The sequence below is a fragment of the Lineus longissimus genome, chromosome 10, assembly GCF_910592395.1.
Source record: "Lineus longissimus chromosome 10, tnLinLong1.2, whole genome shotgun sequence".
NCBI lineage: Eukaryota > Metazoa > Nemertea > Pilidiophora > Heteronemertea > Lineidae > Lineus > Lineus longissimus.
This window is the reverse complement of record NC_088317.1, coordinates 14,012,284-14,026,777: the sequence shown is the minus strand read 5'-3', so window position 1 is coordinate 14,026,777 and position 14,494 is coordinate 14,012,284. Positions and strand designations below refer to the sequence as shown.

At 40.1% G+C, this 14,494-nt stretch overlaps 1 protein-coding gene across 2 annotated transcripts in view; it reads right to left on the bottom strand.

Annotated features, from left to right (window-relative positions):
- Nucleotides 1-1,340: 1,340 nt before the first annotated feature.
- Nucleotides 1,341-14,494, bottom strand: part of LOC135494468 (ras GTPase-activating protein 3-like) — a 33,533-nt gene continuing 20,379 nt past the window's right edge. The window contains exons 19-21 of one of the 2 annotated variants that reach the window (XM_064782480.1): nt 14,115-14,135; nt 11,067-11,256; nt 1,341-10,470 (exon numbers count right to left, since the gene is read on the bottom strand). In XM_064782480.1, coding sequence (XP_064638550.1) covers nt 10,413-10,470; nt 11,067-11,256; nt 14,115-14,135 — 269 coding nt within the window. In that variant the 3' untranslated portion in view covers nt 1,341-10,412. The remainder of the gene's footprint in view (nt 10,471-11,066; nt 11,257-14,114; nt 14,136-14,494) is intronic. The other variant, XM_064782481.1, reaches the window with a different exon arrangement.

Sequence of the window (14,494 nt, the reverse complement as noted above, 5' to 3'; positions counted from 1 at the left end):
CAGCAGCGTATGCGGCCACACACGGCTTGCAACAGCAAGTCTGCTGCTATGAAAAACCATGCCGCGATGGAGAACCACTTGATAGATAGACTGGGAGGGGCCAGGGTGATCGATAGGGAGGCACACTGACCAACCTGATGGGTCGTTTGGATCAGGGAGACCGTCCACTCGCTGCACGAACGGTCGAGATGGACTGCCTAACACCAGAAATAACCACCGAAATGTACAATCTACGGGATGGACGTTTGAACACGACAGGTAACTAGCATAGTCAAATTGTAGACCAAAACCGATGCGTATTGCAGAGTTTTTGGGCGAAATGAAAGCTCCCGATTTAGACCCATTTTCCTTTATTAGGAGCAGCTAGCTTTTAGTTCCCTTTATAATTAACGCATAGCCTAGCGGCCGTTTCGTTTTGCACTTTTATTTAGGAGGCCTACATGTCTAAATGAGCTAATGAATTATACACGGACTGGTCTGACATTGATTCTAAAAGTGTTGATGCGAATAACTCAGTTTGAGAGAGAATGAAGTATTTCTATTAGAAATCTTAGAGGCTTTTTGACATCTTCCTTTTTATTACTGTGTACATGTACATTGTGACCGTCGTCTGGAGCAGAAATCTAGAGCATGATTTTTTTCGTACGGTGATAAGTACTAACACGCTGTAGCCTACATTGCATTGTTGGGGATTACCCTGGCCCCAGTTTCAACCTCGTGGTGGGAGTCTTTGCCTTGGTGAGTTTTAGTCCGTTTTTTTAAACTCCTTTTATCTCTCCTCAGCCATCATCAGCCTCATTAGCTGCGACCCTCGAAGTCAACGGCCTTGTTTGTTATCAAACCAACCGATGCGCTACATAAAAATCAACACTTCTTTGCAACCACGGTATTTCAGAATGTAAAACCAACCACACCTCAGATGGGAACAGATGTCAGACCGCGTGGACATTGAAACGTCATCCAAACGTAAGTCAAAGTTGTGAAAACCAGAGTCTAGACTCGGTGAAAACACATTTCTCCCAAGCTAAAATCACAAATTAGGCCTACATCCGTCCTGCTTCGCGTCATTAGAGAGCTTGTGCATCATTTACGACTCCCACTCCGACTTGAACTTTGAGAGCGAATTACTGCCATCTAATGACAACTTCGATTTAAATTAAGTGACGAACGTTTTCATATTACCGGTAGGAGTTTTCACTAAGCCCCCGAAACGTCAATGTGAGCGCCTGTCCCATTTGACATCGTGATCAGGAGCTCGAACAATGGGATAGGCGTCGTTGGCGTTGCGGGGGACTTGCAAACCAAACAGCCAACTAAAAAAGAAACAAACAAACTTTTATCTAATACAACAGTAAATATTTTTGTAGATTTATTTGACAATAAAATATGCCTATATTCTCACCCATTCTTACAATACGAACAACCACAAGATGTCATATCCTCACTACTCATAAAATTATATCTGACCTGCTCTGTCGAAAGTGGGCACTTGGGTCCAAGAAAGATGCTGTAATATTTATATGTGCTAATTATGCACAAAGTTACTTTTACAATGCGGGGAGGGGGGGGGGAGAAACTGTAGTTTCCCCAATCTAAGACCGCTTTATTTACTCAAAACTCGACTGAAAGGCCACGCAGAATCATTGCGACTTGACCACTTCAAAATGTCTTGTTACCAACTGACTGTCTTTCTAACATGTCTAACAGCAAACAACCATGTGTATCTATCGGGGCTTATGACTTCAATATTCAGAAACTGTCTAAGATTGGTGAAACAAGAGGGAGATACACAACATTTGCTTTAGAATGTATGGAGATATTCATTTGAGAATTCATAATCTGTAAAATGTTTTGAATTTTTTTGAATTATTTTCAGAAATTGGTGTCCAAGAGAAATATTTAGGAGTAGTGATCTGAACTTGTCAGTTTGTGTTGATCCATGTGTACAGTATAAGAGTGCACTGCATGCTATACTTTATTCTCCGTTTTAAACTACCAATTCAGCATGTTGTATGTCCAGCCCCTTTTCAACAATGATGCAGTCATAATTTAGCATTGCTATAACGCTCAGGCCAAACCGGAGCATCGGCCCGCAGTGTGTAATCTTATCTTTGCCGCTTATTGAAGAAATGGTGTCGATTACCAGTGATTGGTCAGAATACCAGAATGACGACCAGCCGGTTAGGTATACGTCAAGTCTGTCAATTCATTGCTGAACTAGCCAATCCAGACAAAATTGGCGCTTGAAGACATACCTCCATTCATGAATGTGGCTATGCAGTATTGTAATCGTGGACTGGGGCATGGCCAACGGACTGGTTGTTAAAAAACCGAGAATAGAGTATAAACTTTGACACCCTTTACCTCATAACTGTTGTACACACGCACGAAAATGTCAAATGGCTAGGGCTTTAAAGGCCCACGCCATTCGTTGAATTTTTAAATTTTGATTTGAAAATTTCCAATCGATATACATACTAAATATAAATTTCAACATTGCCATCGTGTAGAGAGATATAAATATACTATAAAACCAAGTTTCAGCAAATTTGCATGCATAATAACTTCACAATGGCATTGTGTATAAAACCGTATTTTTTTCCCGGGACAACCAGTAATTATGAATCGCGTACCCCTCTTAACTTTGTGTGAAAACCACTGCCTAAAAAGAACTTATCCGCTAATTCACTAATGGAAGTGCATAAAAAATCATAATATCATTTTCTGAGAAATATTGTTTCCCCTTTTCTGCATGTGTGACAAGAACTGACTTTTGACAGAGAGGTCACGAATGTGCTGGGGCCATCCTTAAATATATAACATTTTCAAAAGTGTACAAAACATACTCTTTTCGGAGAAAGGGGATGACCCCCTGTAGTTTCCCTTCTGCAAAATTTTAAAGAAGAAGTGCCTCGAGGAATAATGCCTGGCTAACATCCATGATAATTACATAGTAGAGGAATATACTCTCAACTCGGCTGTATAAAACCAGATCATATATTTCTTGCCTGCCCATTACATACATGTAGGATTACCCAAAATCACGATTCCAACGAATGAGGTCTGACGAGAATTTTTATAGGCCTACCATCCCTAACCTGGATGAATATCCTTCTGAATAAACATCATAAATGTGGTATTGGTCGGTATCACCAACCTGGTCTTATAGAGCCGAGTTGAGAGTATTTGCAATAGAGGACGCTAAGATATACACCCAACAATGTGTACACTTTTTGTGACCCATCACAACAAAACGAGGCTCATTCGCACAGAAAATGACCCTAAATCACTAACTGATGCCGGGGGATAATGGAAGAAATTGATGTACTCCGATTTCACAAAAGGGAGACATAGGTGAAATGAACAAGTCCATCACAACCTGCCAAGCTTAGAGCAGCATATGCCTGGTTTTGCCGAGATGGGTCACATCCGTAGAATGTTCTAACATCCCAGCATGAGCCTCGGAGAAAGACCCATGTAAACTTCATCAGTGCCAGTCCGGCATTATATCAAGACACTTCAACTTTAACAAATGCAGTTACGATTCAATAAACTAATTCAATTGCTTAAACAAACCAACAATTACTCACTAAAATACTTCTGAATAAAATTAAAGAAACAACCAAGGTTTGGAATGAATAAGCCAGGGCCATTTTGCTTATAGAAATGGCCTCAATAATAAGCCTTTAAATGTCTAGGTTGAATAACTTTTAGTTCAGTGTCTGGGTATCATATTGGGTGGGCATAAAGGAGAAGTTAAGCTTGAAATATACTGGGTGGCCAAGCAGGTGGTGATGGTCGACTACATCACATACCTCAGCTTTTATCAGTGTCCAGGTGAGCTACCAAAGAAGTCCAATCCTTAACAAGACTAATTGCTTATGAAGAGATATCTATACAGTTTATGTATGTAGAAAAGTCATGCCTATATGTCTCCAGAAGAAAGGCTTCAAATTCACCGAGAAAGAAATTCTGTTTAAAAAATTGCACAGAGGACTTCTGCGCCGTGAGAAGATTCCTGAAACTTTGAAAATGGTTTGATGTAGCAGACGATCACCACCTCGTAGCCAAGCACAACAAACATAATCATACTTTATCGACGATACTCTAGACTCACCGATCCAACACCGTTTCAGTACCTCTGGGCGTGACCACCCCAGGCAAAATGCCCAATGAACAGGCAAAGGCCCCTTCATACCTGATTGGCTCCGGGCCTATCTTCCCGTCATTCTGAACCCTTGCTGTGAAGTCGACACAAACAACGCTAAGGGCAGGACATGATGTCATGACCATCAGAAATGTTAGACAACTTCTGGTCCCCCTATTGGCTTCTCGACTGGTCAATGTTGAATGGCATCGAACGACAAAAGGTATTATATCTATGGGGGCTTGGCTTGCATATTCCAAAAAGGTCTTATATCGGTGAGTCTAGAGTTTATCAATGACTACCACATGGAATGACCGTAAAGTAATCTACGTATTGGATATGGTTTCTTTTGTTTTTGTCACAAATTTGATATTCGTTGTCTTCGAGACAGATCTGCCAAAGGAAAAATATACTGTAAATCCAAAAATGCCAATTCTAGAAAAAATGTGCTTGTCAGTTCCCCGCTAAAGTAATACACAGGCGAAGGATTCTGTCAAAGAATCTAGAACAGAGGATAGTCATCGTCATCACTGATTCTATTATATTTCATCATCGAGTCTATGATGGAGCATTTCCATAGATCTAAGATGGTACAACATGGTCGTATCAACAATGGGCTCATCATTAAATCTGTGATGGAATCGGCAAAAAAACTACACTGGAATAGGTGAAATTTGCAAATTTATTCATATTTCTAGTCCAGGTAACCTCGACCATATCCGCCGCACAGCAGATGAAGGTTGAGGAGGCCTCGTTGATTTACCCAAGGCGAGCCATACACTTTCAGTGAAAACAGTCGATGCACTGTCCATGCCGAGCGCTCTGGTATTCCTGATTATTCACTTGGCTCGAAGTTACCCAACCTACAGAAAAACATGTGGGGTCACTGGAAGCCAATGCCCCCGAATCTAGTTCACGACGAGTGAAATGCCGTCAAGAACCAGTCTCTGTAATGAGTGAATGGAGGAGACTGGTGAAAGAGTCTATCATATTTCAAGAATTTGGAAGACTGTCACTCTACTTGGTGACTTCAATGTTAACATGCGCTAGAATGGATCACACAGTACAGATTCTACGATGAAATTCCCATCATAGAATTTATCATGCAAAAAAAGAATTTTAACATCTATGAAATGATGGCCAATCATAGAATCTGTGATGAGAGATGAATCAAGGTTCAGTAAGACAATTCTGGAAAATAAGAATCCATTCGCCAAGTTTGCTCATTCCAGTATAAAGATTCAATGATGAACTGAATTCTTACTTAATCTATGATGGGCCCATGGTGGATATGACAATGATGTTCCATAGATTTTATGATGGAAACCATCTATTATAGAATCTATGATGATTTTCCTATATCATAGATTCTTCATTCTATGATAGAAACATCTGTGTGTACACACTATTAGCATGGGGACCATCACACTCTGAGCACTAAAGGGCTTGGCAGTGAACATGTTGAACCCTTTCCACTTAAAAATGTTCAAAATACACACTGGAACTTTTCAAACATGTGAAAGGAATCTATGCATTATATGAAATTCTCCTTCCTCGACTAAATGTCAGTGATCATAAGTAAAGCATTCATAGATGGAGCTCTCAATCAGTGAGAGTAGCAACTTAAAGGGGTTATCTGGGCATGGCATTTCCTTGGTTTTCCAATGATGAAAGCACTATTGATACTTGTTTCTTAACCCTCTGGAGCCCGAGTTACCACAAAAATACACCCCAAAAAGCACTGATTTCTGGAGAAAAATGTTGTTTATAACACGTTTGACGCCAAAATACTCGCAGAAGTAAAAATGTTACCCTGGAAAACCTTATATGAAAATCATGCTCAGGTACCGAACTACATTACTAAAGTTATCATATTCATTCGGAGTAGCTCAGTCTCACAAATAAGTGGGAAAGTGAAGGGATGCTGTGTATAAAGTTTGGGCGATTATAGTTGAGATTGGGCAAACAGAGAGGTCTTACTTTGTCGACTTAAAAGGGATCTCACACACCAACGATTCAGCCTACTTCTTACATTTTCTCGGGCGGTGAAAATGAACAGTCTCATTTCCTATTCATAAGTCTGGCGCAGATCAGTTAGTTAGATTAGGCCTGCTGAACATGTGGACAATAGGGCCCGCAATAGGGTTCCATTCAGTAACTTGCGTATGACTTGATGATGTTTTGATATCTACTGAGGCGAGGGAAGGGCATTGTACTTGTTGTAGGAAATACGCTTTAAATCACGATCATGCCTCAAAGGGTTGAAGTGTTTTCCCCCACGACTTCACAAAGCCCAAAGCAGATTTTGGGGCAAAATCTTGCAGAAATTCTTGGCAATATAGCAATTTAATGTTTTGAATTTGATACATTGAAATTTAAAGAGATTCAGTCGTGACACAAGTCTTTATCGTGGTAAAAATAACTAAATTGGTGATTACTTCTGATGCAGCTCATTGGCTACATAATCAACTACCTGAGGGGAACTCAAAACTGCTAATATCAATCAATGGAAGCTTATTCCCGTCTTAAGGTTTTTACCGGGCCGTTCAAAACTCCCCATTTTTATAAGCGTTTCACTACAGGTTTCCTTTGAAGGAGACAGGTAGTCAGGCGAGTGCACTTCATACAAACCTAAGAAAAAAACCAAATCATGGCTTTATCTTGTGACAAACCATATTAAACCATTGAATATGGATTTATTTTGACGAAAGGTTGGGATGCATGCAAGAGGGTCCAATTTGAGCGACACCCTTCGGGCCCTCTAATTCTTAAACATCCTGCTTAAGAATAGGAAGTTGTATGACTCCGTTTCCCCTATTAAGTGTTAATTGACCTAGGTTTCTATAGAGATGTCCTTTGCCCAGATGACCTCTTCAAAGAGATGTCCATGTGAATGTGTGATGCAAGCTACAAATATTTCAATTTTACAAAAATTAAATGTTAAATCTTTTGACCAAACAAACATACAATTGCAGATTTTCGATTGCTAATAATCAAACAGTTTCTTCTCCTCAAAGTGGAATGCCTCGGTTAAAGTTAATTTGAAAATATAAGAGAAAAAAACCCACACTGAACTTAACAATGGACAGCAGGGGATCAATTTAAACACTGAAATAGGTGTATTTGTGAAGGGTCAGATTTTAAAGATACCTAAAGTGTCATTCATTACAAAAGACAATGCATACTAACAAGACTGAACATTGTATAATCTTCATCAAAACAACAAAGAAATAAAACAACCTTAACAATGCAGGATGCGTAACAGAGGTCACCTGGAAACAAGGTCAAACATTATAAAACAGTAGGAAAATACATCACAAGTCACTATGAGTCAGACATCCGCAGATTGGTACCATCACTAGTAAACTCAGAAAGCAGTCGATGAGACTCATGATATTTTTCTACCCGCTATCAAGTAATGCTGTTGGCAATAGACTGTATTCCTCCATTCGAGTGCAGCATCTGACGGGGCCCGCATTAGAGGATAGTGGGACCGGTGCAAATGAAATGAAATGACCAGGGCCATGTTATTGTTTTCAATTTCAGCCACCTGGTGGCAAAACCAGGAATCGAACAGGACCTAAATTTAGTCCACAAGGTTTCATAACATAGGGCTGCATATGTACTAAATTCAAGCCAATGGCTCCAGTAGTTACCCAACGTGCCACCATCGGCCAATTAACGCTATTTGACCTCTGCGACCCTGAAAAGTAGGTCAAATCAAAAACTCGTGTTACGTGTTATGTATCGTCTTTATATGTACCTACGATAAAAATTTGGTGATGATCGAGCCCTTATTTAGAGAAAATATAACACTTTTTGTGTTTTCAGTTTTAGCCACCTGGTGAAAAAAATCAATCATCGAACCTGATCAAAATTTGTTCTCCCAGGTGTCGTTACATAGGGGAACATATGTACCAAGTTTCAAGTCGATAGCTCCAGCAGTAACAAAACGTGCCTTGCTAACGGATGACGGACAACAGGCTCTGCACCATAAGATGAGGTGAACTAAACAGGCAGTGGGGTTTGGAACTAAGAAGTAGCAATAAACACGTTTAATAATGGGCGGTCCCTGCAACTCCTTTCCTACTCTAGCACAATCGAATAATAACAATGGTAAACCTGGCTTTTAAACGTGGTTTTATCTCGAGAATTACACAACAAGTGACTGAAACGAGAATACTGGAAATACTGAACAAGTTCAATGCTTGGTGAAACATTAGAAAGGAACATCTCATGGTTACTTCAACCAGAACATTCTTTCAATCAAAGATCCATTTGTATTACACTCAAATATATATATCAAATTCAAATGTGAACTTGAACAGATAAAATGTTGGGTATAGACAGCACTAGATGGGCAATATGGAGGGTTTTATTCAGGGATAAACAACATTGGACATTGGTTCACAGTTAGCTGCTCGTCCCATCTGGGCCACCAAAAAATCTGGTTAAAAGACATTTTCTGATATGAATTTCTTTTTGATAAATGTTAGAAAGCACAATTAAAAATGTTCAAGATACCCACAGTTACTTTGGGTACTCCAAGCATGTGTTACTCATTGCTGGTGCGACTGAGATGAACTGGAATAGTCAATACTGAAACCTGGATTATCTTAGCGCACCCAGGCCTAAATTCCAATTGCTCTACAGATTAGTTAACGGCCGACTACTTTTTTCTGCAAAACTGTACATTTTGTGCATGTCCTGTACATTTTGCGGAATATGGAGCCGTAATGCATATCAATGTGCCGATAAACTAACATTTTATGCTCGAACCTTCGAACCGCACAAGGACAGAAAGGTAAAACGCTTGCAAAAGTTTTGAGGGAAACAGTAATTTTCTCAACATGCACACTACAGTTCGCCCCACAATCTTGAGATATGTTGCATATATCGCTCTCATTTTCACAATTCCTCTTGCATTTTTTATTACACTTACCTCAAAATGAATCTGCACATCAGTCTTATCACCATTTTAAAAGTGGATTTTGCACAGCAATGATTCAGCCTACTTCTTACATTTTCTCGGGCGGTGAAAATGAAACGTGTCATTTCCTGTGCATAAGTCTGGTGCAGATCAGTTAGCTAGATTAGGCCTGCTGAACATGTGGACAATAGGGCCCGCAATAGGGTTCCATTTAGTAACTTGCGTATGACTTGATGATGCTCTGGTACCTACTGAGGTGCGGGAAAGGCGTTGTATTTCTCGTAGGAAATATGCTTTAATCCATTCAAAAGTTCATCCCGACCACAACTGCTCCAGTAAAAGATGCAAAGTTACAGTGTAGGAAATTTTACTACACACATTTTGTACAAGGACTTGCCACCATTGTCGTTATGTCATGACTAATTGCGAGGCAAAAGCTCCAAACTCAAGTTGCCAGTATCGTGAGTATGTCATCATAACATAACATGCCATGTCTTGGCATATGTTTTGCATGAGTACATTTTTCTTTTTGTAATTAATATTTTCATTCATCAGAAACACATACATGTACATGTAGATTACATGATATAATACAGAGTGAGAGGGCAGGCATTTTCATGATTGCTAAACGATAGATGGCGACCTTGTTGTTCAAAACGGTTCGGGAGTGGTTGATGTCCTATAGCAGCTGACTATAAGAGGCAAAAGTGTGTCAGGCTGCATTTATGCTATACTTTCCAGGGCATCTATTAGAAGCCCCCATTTGGTCATAAACTTAGCGTGCCTGAAGTATATCTTCTCGACTCTTGACATGAACCGTATCATTGATGGGGAACATTATTACATATCCTACACAAAGTCATCTTTTTCTGGAGTGTTTTTAGACAGAATATTTTGATTGGATTAAAGCGACGGGACATGACGTAAAGATTCATATGAAGTAGGTTGAATGAAAATCCTTGAGAAATTGTGAAAATGAGAATGATTTGAAAAAGCTATGAGCATCTTGGAGCTAACTGTAGTTATACTTACAACTAAAAATAGAGTGCGTTAGTCCTTCTATAAGAAAGATGGAAAACAAGTGAACAGGCAGGTGGTGATTTTTACTCCCCTACCGATGCCCTAGGGGACCTAAAAGACACTTTTTAAAATCTGTTTTGATACAGAAAATATCAATGTTTTGAAAAGCCAAAACAAGTCTCGAGCGCAAATTTTTGCAAATAACAGATATCCGGGGCCCTACATATCTCGGGTAGAGTCAATCACATCCCGCAATGTGACTCTTATGGCACAGCGTAGATAACACAAGTCTGTAAGTCACAATCCCCCGCTGGGTCACAAGCGTGTCATGACTGCGAACTTGGACAAGTCTTCATCACCGATGGGCTTTTCTCTGGAAAGAAAGGCATCGACAGTTTGGGCTGAAGTTTAAACGGTAATATTAGATATGTTGTTTATAACCATTAGACCTCACAGTATACAGCTGAAGATAAATTTCAAGACGATAGAATCTTCAGAGCTCTATAATTTGAGCTGAAACATAAGCCAGGAGGTCAATCTCCAGTGTCACCACAGAGCAGGAAAACTGTCTGCTGATAGAGCTTTGTGCCATTTTGTCACATCAATGGTGTTCGTTGGGTGGTTGGGCTTTTTGTACGCTTTTAATGACTATTTGTGATCCGATTTGGAGGTCAATGGATACATGAGGAGTAACTTGAGAGTAAGTAGCTCGGTATAGAGTAGTTTTTGGAATTTTTTCATCCACTGTCTGCCTGTTTAAGTCGCTCAAATTTTACCATTCCAGAGTCAAGTCAACGAACCTTCAACACTTCATTACCATTCTCCGATACGTCATAGATATCAACTCACTGTGCTGTCAGAACAAGATGGTGCCGAGTGAAAAATTGCTGACGCAGTAAAAGGTTTGAAGGGGATTGCACATGAAAAGCGAATTGCCTGCCTTGAAACAAACAAAGATGAAATACTTACTCTGATCCTAAGATTGTCTGTCGTTGTACATGTTTATGATAATTCTTGTGCTCCTGCTCCAAACCAATTATCATCTTCTGTAACTCGTTAAGACTCTCAAAACACGTCTTGGGGTCATTCGTGACAGAGCAAGAGACCATTGGCATGAGTGAGTTTTCACCAGTGTAGACACTCATACTCCCACAGGCATCTGCAACGGGAATAACGACTGCTTTAAAGGCTATCGAACAAGACAGCTGAACACAAGATGCAACTTGTCCACTGTGGAAAATCAGCATCCTGAACTCATTACAAAAGGCAGGTAACATGACTCGTAAAATGACATTTTTATTCTGCACAAACTCTTACACCGGCGACCTTGAAAGGTAGGTCAAGGTTAAAAACTGGTATGAAGATATTATACATATCATATAGCATATCACGCCCCTTCACAAGAGGTACCGCCGTGAAAATTTCAGCAAGCTGCGATTAACATTAGGAGAGGAGTTAAACAAAGAATATCTAAGATGGCCACCTGGTGCCAAACAGTTGCTTAACAAAAATACAATGTAAGTGCACTTCACATCTATCAACTATTGAGGGAAGAGATGTTAACGCTGGACCAAGGTTTAAATGTATCTAATTGCCGATAATAGATTTCAAGCCTAAATGGTGAGTAATTCAGTATGATGGTATGTGGATTTATTAGGAGAGAATAAGATATTAGGAAAAAATATTAAAGTTTTGAATTAAGAGGGGTGAAGAAAAAAAATACCTGAGAAAAGGTTACGTCTTTGGTATTAAAGTTAGTTTTAAAGGTCTGGAGTATACAGCCTCCACCATATTACAGTTGTGGTAAAACTTGATTGCACAAGACAACAAGCTTTGGGAAGACTTTGATAAGCAAATTCCCTAAGGACTGAACGCAAGACTACACCGATCAAATTCTGCTTGTTTAACCTCTTGAATCCCGTTGACCGACCAGTCGGCCATTTTAAAATAACGTTTTTTCCCAACGACCAACAGGTCGGTCTCAGTGATATTTTTATTTCCTTGAGCTGGGACGCTAGTTTATTGCTTGTTTTTGCATGTTTGATGTACAGTAGGGTCAGTTAGAGCATGCCTGGGTAGATGGTGCCTCGGTACCGGACTTTGGCGGTTGTACATCGTGAAAGTCAGACCCAATTTCTAAACCACGTGACCACCCTCGGATCCCGGGATTTTCAGGTTTTGGGATTCAAGAGGTTAATACCATATTTGACCCATCACAGAAAAATAAGTAGTGAGTCATACATGGAGTTATTGCATTGTTGCATCTAGCCATAGTGGTTACCAAATGTGACCCACTCTACCAAAACTAGGCGCTTGTCGCATCTGAACTTGACAGGTTGATACGGACTTGTTGTTCATTTCCCTATTGTAGACCTTTTGTGAAATGTGACCAAATCAGTTTGTAATAGATTTCACAAAAGGTCTACAATAGGGAAATGAACAACAAGTCCGTATCAACCTGTCAAGTTCAGATGCGACAAGTGCCTAGTTTTGGTAGAGCGAGTCACAAATGTGCTATGCCAATTGATGGCCAGTCGGTGTTTTGGAATTTTTTCATCCACTGTCTGCCTGTTGAAGTCGCTCAAATTTTACCATTCCAGAGTCAAGCCAATGAACCTTCAACACTTCATAACCATTCTCTGATACGTCATAGATATGGCCACCAGTCGATGGGCGTCATATATTATTCACGATTCAAAGGTGAGCTAAAAACCTTTGCCTACCATCCTATACGCTATGATGATTAACTATTGCAGGAAACCTATCAAATGCTAAGTGATTTTTAAGAGCTACAGATCTTATTTTCTATCTATACCCCCATTCTAATTGATTAGCTGTAAGACAGTTATGCTCCATTCCATCACCGGAAAAAATTGAAAATGTTGATTTTTCGAGAGCCAATCAGATGCTTGCGATTCGCAGTTGATTGGTATAAACAAATGAAAAACTATGTCACGTGTTCTATAACATATGCCAATAAAATGAACCACTCAAACCCAATGCAACTACAGATTCTCTGGATTAGATTGGGAATCGAGATTGGGAATCTTTGACAATGCAATTTTCATTTTGCTCTCGAAGGAGCCTCATGGCCTAGTGGTTTACACTGCTGGCCACCACGCAATAGGGCCCGGGTTCGATCCCGGGGAGAACCCATGATCGTATGTCAGGATGAACCGGCGTGGCTTTCAAGGAACTAGAATTCCTGGCTCTTCACAGTCCTTCGAATGAGACTCAAAACCGAGGTTCCTTGTACCTGGTGTCTATGCCAGGGCAAGCTAAGACCCCACCAAGTGAGAAACATGAGTAGCTTGCGTGGACTCTATCTCTCTCGCCAAAGTCGGACCACTAGGCCAATAAACCCAATTGGCGCCTAACCGAAGTGGCACGCAGGATACGCTCAACCCGCCTTGGAGGAGGATTACTCCTAGGAGAATGACCCCTCCAAGTTCAGAGCGAACGCTGAAGAAGAAGAAGAAAACCCAACGCAACTACAGATTCTCTGGATTAGATTGCGAATCGGAGATTGGGAATCTTTGACAACGCAATTTTCATTTTGTTCTCGAGGGTGGACATTTTAGTTCTTACATTATCAGCACAAACAACAGACAACATCTATTTGTTTTTGGCCACGCAAAGTGATTCCCTGATTAGGAGGTATTTTAGAATTCAAAGTTAACCCTTGACATTGGGTCTACTCTACTTGACGTATAATGAGATAGAAAAACCATCTTAGGTGTAGCTCTGAAATTGTTGCTTTCAAAAGTGGTGATGCTTTCAAATCCTTTGCCTGTCTTCTGGGGAATTATCTCGATTTTAGTTCAACCCCAAAGTTTTCGTATCTCAGCATACTTTGACTGTTAGTTGACTTTAATGCCTCAGATCTTTTTCCTTGGAGACTGTCACGGATTAAATGAAAGTATGTTAGAACAGAAATATGACAACAGAAACTAGTATATGATAAATGAGTGAATCACAAAGTTAGATGTGTCTACATGCATACTACATCAACCTTACCCTTCTGACCCGAGGCGATCTCTGCAAAAAGGATCAGGCGTCAACATTCAACTCATTTATATTTTGAACATGAGGAAGTATGGCGGGCCAATAGGGTCACGATACCACCATAGAACATTGAACATAAATTAATGAATGCTGAATGTAAATAATCATAAGAAATAGTTTGAGCCCACCAAATGTCGCAATCTGCGTCACCCCAATATTGAGTTTCCCATGCTACATGTGCAGGTATTGTCCGTGACGTTGCAAAATTGGCGTAAGCGTGGTCTTGCCATGGTCTCATTTTAGCTCCACACAACGCTTTGCCTATGCATCAATCTCAACAAAGAGACCATGGCTGTACATTTCTTATTAGCTGGATAGAATTCAGCTGATCT